This window comes from Oratosquilla oratoria, chromosome 30 (assembly GCF_046742065.1).
Source record: "Oratosquilla oratoria isolate Oo_2021 chromosome 30, ASM4674206v1, whole genome shotgun sequence".
NCBI classification, from domain to species: domain Eukaryota; kingdom Metazoa; phylum Arthropoda; class Malacostraca; order Stomatopoda; family Squillidae; genus Oratosquilla; species Oratosquilla oratoria.
In genome coordinates, this window is record NC_134806.1 from 36,620,024 (window position 1) to 36,627,523 (window position 7,500).

At 41.8% G+C, this 7,500-nt stretch overlaps 1 protein-coding gene across 1 annotated transcript in view; it reads left to right on the forward strand.

Moving 5' to 3' along the window:
- Positions 1-7,500, forward strand: part of LOC143041274 (peripheral plasma membrane protein CASK-like) — a 566,674-nt gene that overhangs the window by 558,869 nt on the left and 305 nt on the right. Inside the window, exon 11 of the mRNA XM_076213105.1 lies at positions 7,275-7,439. Coding sequence (XP_076069220.1) covers positions 7,275-7,439 — 165 coding nt within the window. The remainder of the gene's footprint in view (positions 1-7,274; positions 7,440-7,500) is intronic.

The window sequence follows — 7,500 nt, forward strand, 5'->3', positions numbered from 1 at the left end:
ATGTGTTTCATTTGAGATATTTAACCATGAAAGAAATTATTGAAATGGTTGGTTAGTTGAAACAATTCAATCAAAATAGTTTATTAATCTTCTGACGGTCTAGCTTCTTCAAAGACGAATTAAATCTTATGCTATTGGCCAAAAATATGACCAAGTTGGGACATTTCCCCCGGTCTGACTTTTTCTAGGGTCAAATGTCGCTTTCCCTCCTCAGATTACCCCCTCGCGTCACATCAGCCCCGGCATTTTCCAGACACAATCCCTTTCCTTCGCATTTCCCCCATAATTCTCCTGGAACGGCCCCTGGCTGCAGTCTCTCTACTTGGAACCTTTGCCTTCCACCACATTTACCTCTCAAATGCGTCGCCTCCTTATTTCCTTTCCATCATGTGAGTTATTTCTCCTCCGCTTCGTTTCCCCATTCCCTCGCTGACTCCCTCCTTTCCTCACTCACTCACTTACTCCCTGCCTCACTCCCTCACTCTCTGCCTCACTTCCTCTCTTACTCCCTCTCTCCTTTCCCTCACTCACTCACTCACTCCCTCACTTCCTGCCTCATTAACTCCTTCCTTTACTCCTCTCCCTCCCTCCCTCACTCCCTGCCTCACTACCTCCCTCACTCCCTCATTCCTTTTCTTCCTCTCTATCTCCCTCCCTCACTCACTCTCTCACTCCCTGCCTCGCTCCCTCCCTTGCTCCTTCCCTCATTCCCTTTCTCCTTCCCTCCCTCAAATTATCCTTTCCTCCCTCCCTCCCTTCTTCCCTCCCTCCCTCCCTCCCTCCCTCCCTCCCTCCCTCTCTCCATCCCTCCCTCTCTCCATGGCTCCCTTCCTCCTTCCCTCATTCACTCACTCCTTTTCTCCCTTTCTCCCTCTCTCCCTCCCTCTCTCTCTCCATCCCTCCCTCTCTCCATCCCTCCCTTCCTCCTTCTCTCCCTCCCTCTCTCCATCCCTCCCTTCCTCCTTCCCTCTCTCACTCACTCCTTTTCTCCCTTCCTCCCTCCCTCCCTCCCTGGTCGCGCTCGTCCCAGAAGTCTTGCCTCCTCCATGTAACCTCCATCGCCTCTCCGCGCACTCGCTGCATTTGTCGCCGAGCGCACTCTCCTTCATATCTTCCCTTTCATATTGGCTTCTGCTCGCACCTCCTGGTTCCCATTGAGCCGAATCGCTTTGCTTCAGGTTTGATACTCTGGTATTGACTTTTGCATTAGGCCGATGCCGATCTGATTTCAAGAACGTCGGAAATGAAGTGAGTTGAGGTTAGGGGCGGAGACGAAGTGGACGAAGAAGGCTGGAGAAGTCAGAGCGCAAAAAGGGCAGAAAAAAGTGGGAATAATGAATTTAGAAAAATGAGAAGTTTACGAAGGAAAGTTTTTAAGTCTTTTGAAATCTTCACCTTTACCCTATGTGTTCAGAGGGCCAGGGCAACTGTCAGTCACTGGGTCTTCTTGAGAATCTAGTTGGGGCCTTCGTAGTGAGATTGCAGCCCAATAGGCCATAGTACCACAAAAGTCATCAGAATTGGAAACAAGGTTGTCGAAACATTCTGATAACAAAGACGAAGAATAATAAAAAAATTCATGAAGAAAAAATCAAGAATGATCAAACAGTATCTCTCTCTCTCTCTCTCTCTCTCTCTCTCTCTCTCTCTCTCTCTCTCTCTCTCTCTCTCTCTCTCTCTCTCTCTCTCTCTCTCTCTCTCTCTCTCTCTCTCTCTCTCTCTCTCTCTCTCTCTCTCTCTCTCTCTCTCTCTCTCTTACCAAGACTATGTACCGGTGGGCGCTTTGTCAATTATATGTAATTCAAAAACTTTTAAAAACAAAACGAGGTAGCAAATTATCGAAAAACTTATACCCATTCTTCCACTCCAATATGACGAAACCATTGCTTCTATCCTTGAGGGCACTATCCCGTTGACATTTGTTGGCATAACTCAATCTCTTGTTACTGAAAATTTGTTTATGGGAAGCAGAGTTGAATCTGTACCTCACAGACAGCGACTCTTTGTAGATCGGAAAATGTTAAATGACTAAACAAACGTCATTATCATAGATATGAAGCCAGCTTTGACTCCACGTTATTGCCTTGAGTCATTGAGTTGAAGGATTTTTTTTTTCTTCATCAGAATTAAAGGTATATTGACCCCTAGACTCTAACGACCTTGGTTTCTTTCTCTTGCGGGCTAAAGGACAAAATTAATATAATGAAAGAATACACATTATATATATATATATATATATATATATATATATATATATATATATATATATACATATATATATTATAGTATATGTATATGTATATATATAATTATATAATTAGTGACAATATACCATGGATCTCGGTAGACTTGTGTTTAATCTACCCCTGGACTATAAGAAACATATAAGAAGAATGGAAAAATAACTAAGAAGATAATTGAAACTGACTTAGCATTGGTCTTTAACAAGACAGGTCTACAAGAAAATTTATTGCCAAAATATACTAATATATATATATTTGCATATATGTGTATATATACTATATACATGTATATACACACACACGCACACACATACACACACACACACACACACACACACACACACACACACACACACACACACGCACGCACGCACTCACGCACGCACGCACACACACACACACACACACACACACACACACACACACACACACACACACGCATACATACATACACACACACACACAGACAGAACATGTATAAATCAATACATATACACAGAAGGTAGTAGATGTAGACCCCGGCCATATTGAGTCATAAATGCATGCACACGCGCACGTATGCACGCACGCATTATCGAGGGTAGCCAGTGTTGACGGGTTAATGAAGGCACAAAAGCTAATAAGAAAAATGAGACCCGGTGTCCAAATTAATCATTCTCAAAATAATTACTTTAGCAGAAGGAAATAGATTTTTCTACGCCAAAAGCTCACACAGAAATGTTTTGCAGGGGTCATCCCTTCCCCCCCACACAGTTTCATTTGATCAGATTTGCGGGTACGACTTAATCCCCACCACCAACCCCACCCTCAAAGCCTACCGTCCACTCTCAAAATGAAATTTTGCAAATGATCCATATGCACATTTAGAGACTGATAGCTCATCTGTGGAAAATTAGAAATAGGATACTTTTATTACCGTATTTTGTAATATATTTACGTTATGACGCTTATGACTGCGTCACACAATCTTCTCATATTCAGACAGGATATTCCAATGTCGAAAGAGCATTACTTTCAAAATACTACCCAAAGCTATGGTTACACTAGTCAACGGTATGCTTGGAATCCAACTTTTGCATTCGGCCATCTTTGAACGAGTGGTTAGACGCGAGTCCAAAATTGCCGTTTAGAGATATTCCCACCAATCACGTAAGATGAGCAGCACCATGCCCCCTCTATCCAGAATGAGGAACTCTCGATGAAAGAGCCTACGCTATGCCAGTTTCTCAAACATTTTACTACAAATAACTTTGAACAACTAGCGATCTCTCTGAAAATGCATATTTGACGATCTTTGCATATCTCTTATACACACACATGAATTACCAAGCACTAGGAATCTAAGACGTTTGTCATCCTCAGAGAACGGCAAATAAACGGCTGACTCAGAGAGAAAGAGACGAAAGAGAGAAAGAGAGAGAGAGAGAGAGAGAGAGAGAGAGAGAGAGAGAGAGAGAGAGAGAGAGAGAGAGAGAGAGAGAGAAATCATATCAATAATATTTCTTAGTATAATCGGGATACCTCACATCCCAAAGCACCTCTTGTGGTCGTATCTTCTCTAGTAGAGTATGGATAAATTCAATATTCCACTCCATCACGACGAGAGACTTAAAGGCCAAGCAAATGGTGAGAAGAGTTTTCGTGCGAAAGAAATATCAAACAGTGTTTACATTGCAGCAGTAGTCAAACTACTATTTGATTATTGCCACTATATACATTCTATGACACTTCTTTTCTCTTTCAAAATAATATGAGTCGTTGGAGTTTAACCCTTCCGCTGACTAGATTAAAGTTGCGGTTACATTAGTCAATGGAATGGCTGGATTCCAATGATTCAGCTGGATTTCGTCCAAGGTTTGGGGATTTGATTGGTATAAACGTAGCTTTAAGCTATAGTTACACTAACCAAATCCTCCAGACTTGGATGGAATCCAAATGAATTGTTGGAATCCAACCAGTCTGTTGACAAGTGTAGCTGTAGATTTACCTGGCTTAACCAAGTGCTTCCAAAACGTAGGCCGATGTAATACTGAGTTTCAAAGATTAATAAGGTTGGTCGCTACTCCCCAGGCAATGTAACCATCGAAAACCTTCAAAGGGAACAAGGCATGTGCATCATAGTCCTTGTAGTACAAATGCATATATGTACAAAACTTTGTAAATCGCACTTTCATTAGCCCCTTTAACCTTCCTTACATGTAGTCCAACAGAAATACATTCTGACTCAAATTAAATGTATGTATTTCCATCTCAACCTCAGCTAATGGCGGTATATGACTTAAGTCTATAGGAACGTTGCAACTGTGATATGTAAGTAGATTTGAGTAACTTATGCGTCCAATATTCTTGTACAACTTAAGGAACTGAAACACATGAATTTCAGTACAGTTTTTATTGAGTGTTTTCATCTGGTTGGATATCGAAGAGAAGAGAGTAGGGTGGTTCATCTTGTATTTCACAATTCTGAGACCTGGGGCTCGGTTTCCGTTAAGGTGCAGAAAATTACCCAAGTTACACTAGCACGATTTTCCAACTCTTTTCTGTAATACCGTATATCAGAGGAGCAGTATACAAGTCTGGTTTCAGTGTCGCCATTTAATATAGTCAAACTTCAGCTGGCTTCAGATTACATTTATAATTCACCATCCCACAAGGCACTTGTTTAGCCGACGTTGGATCCCTCCTGCCTGCCCAGGTTCCAACACAGGAAGTCCGCAGCGTGTCTTGGAACTCGAACTCACGACCATTTGTTTGACTGCCTCGCGGCTCCTACTTTTCACAATACAGTACACACAACCTGACAAACCTTATAATGAAGCACAAAGGTTGTGTCTACCTCCAGGGGATAGACCGGTTCTGCAGTACACCAGTAGGGCAGAATTCGAGTATTGACGACCCAGATTCCGGACCCAACGGGCCACAAGGGTCTGGAGCGGCCAAAGTCCAGAAGGTCTGGAATGTGCGTCGAGCAAATTTAATTGTACGTTGTATTGCATAAAAGTGGACATTTTGTCTCCACCGTCTCTTGACTGTGCAACATATATCTTTTGCCTCTCTCTCCTTTCTCTCTCTCCTACTCTCTCTCCTTCTCTCTTTCTCTCTTTCTCTCTTACTTTCTCTCTTTCTCTCTCTCTATCTATATATCTATCTGTCTATCTATCTATCTATCTATCTATCTATCTATCTATCTATCTATCTATCTATCTATCTATCTATCTATCTATCTATCTATCTATCTATCTATCTCTATTCTAATTTTGGTTATTCAACTTCGCATTTTGACGGGAACCCTCAGAGTTGTGATGACCAATAAGAACGACTTTGGTCTTCGGTCGTCATTACTCAAGACCACGAACAAACCAATAACATGGATATAAACATCTGCGGTGATTTTGTACTTCCGGACATTTTATCAACTCTTTTGTCTGCTTTCTTGTTTCATTTGGTGCTGGATGCAATTAAATGACCTAAGGAAGAAAAAGTTTTGTGTTGAATGTCCCACCATCGTATGGCGGGAAGTGTTGGTTTTTTCACAAACCAATATATTTCAGTTGAATGAACAAGGTTTTTTACCAACCTTGATTAGTTCCTGACCTTTATTACAAAGGGGACAAAACCATGCAGTTTACGAGATGTTATATCAAAGGACCGAATGAAAGTTGAAGGAACCCCAAAAGAGGAATGATAGTATGTTGTCCTTCTGCACTCCAAAGCTCCTCGGAAGGGTAAATTACGTGTATGTGTGTGTCTGTGTGTCTGTGTGTGTGTGTGTGTGTGTGTGTGTGTGTGTGTGTGTGTGTGTGTGTGTGTGTGTGTGTGTGTGTGTGTGTGTGTGTGTGTGTGTGTGTGTGTGTGTGTGTGTGTGTGTGTGTGTGTGTGTGTGTGTGTGTGTGTGTGTGTGTGTGTGTGTGTGTGTGTGTGTTTCCGTGTGTAGGGTGGCGTGCGTGCCCCCTCTTCCTCATCACAATTTTCGTTAAAGCCCTACATTAGTTCATTAGGACTGTTCTTTTAGACTATATTATTCGAGTACATATGCATATGCTGAACTCAAGAGAATACAGAATCTACATATAGAGTAATAGAAATACAACTAAATATTTGCGTAGGGTTACACTAGTCAACGAAAAGCTTGTAGTCCAATTTTAGCTTTCGTTCATCCTATAATATATGGTCACACGTAAGTCCAGCCTTACCGTGTAAAGAAATTCCCACCAATCACGTAAAAGGAACTACAATAATCCCCACCCTCTATCCAGAATGAGGAACTCTTGTTGGCAGAGCCAGTGCCTATGCCATTTTCTCAAATATTTTATCTCAAATAACTTTGAACGACTAGCGATCTCTCTAAAAATGCATATTTGACGATCTTTACATCTGTTATACACACACATGCACACACACATACAAACATACGCATAGATTATCGAGCACTAGGCAGAAGACATTTGTCATCTATAGAAAATGGTACAGTAATTGAAGGGTTGACTCAGTGAGAGAGAGATTATATTATTATTATTTCTTAATATAGACTGGATGCCTCACATCCCAAAGCGCCTCTTGTGGTCGTATCTTCTCTATTGGTCTATTAGGGCATGGATAACTTCAGTATTCCACTCCATCATAACGAGAAGCGTAAAGACCAAGTAAATGTTTACTGATCATTGCCACAATATATATTCCATAATATTTATTTTCTCCTTCAAGATAATCTTATACTATTGAATGATTTATCTCTTATTGCTGAATAAGTTGTATATATATATTTTCTAAATATGTCATATATATATGAATACTATTAAGGTATATCTTCAGTTTCTTTCCCTCGGATCTCTTTGAGGTGTGGACTACAACGGTGTTGCGTTGTTCGTCTTGGATTCCAACCCAAATCCTCCAACGTTGGACGAGATCCATCCTTATGGTCGGAATCCAACCCATCTGTTGACTAGTCTAACCGTACCTTTAGCAACCTACTGTGCTCTGTATACTGTTATTACGCTATGTTTAACACGCTCTTCTTCTGTTCCTCCACAGCTGTACGACCGAATCCACAGCGCCTCTGTGTCTCCTGGGCGAGGCATCACGCAGGACGCCATGGAGATCGTGAGGGACGTTTTGGACCTTCTGAGAGACTACGAAGACGCCATGATTCCAGAGGCCAATGACCTTCGAGAGCTCCTCAACCTTCCACATTTTCGGGTGAGTACAAGTTTCCTTCGGTGTTCTACCTGGTCTGATGGAGATGGGTCGGGTGTCTGCA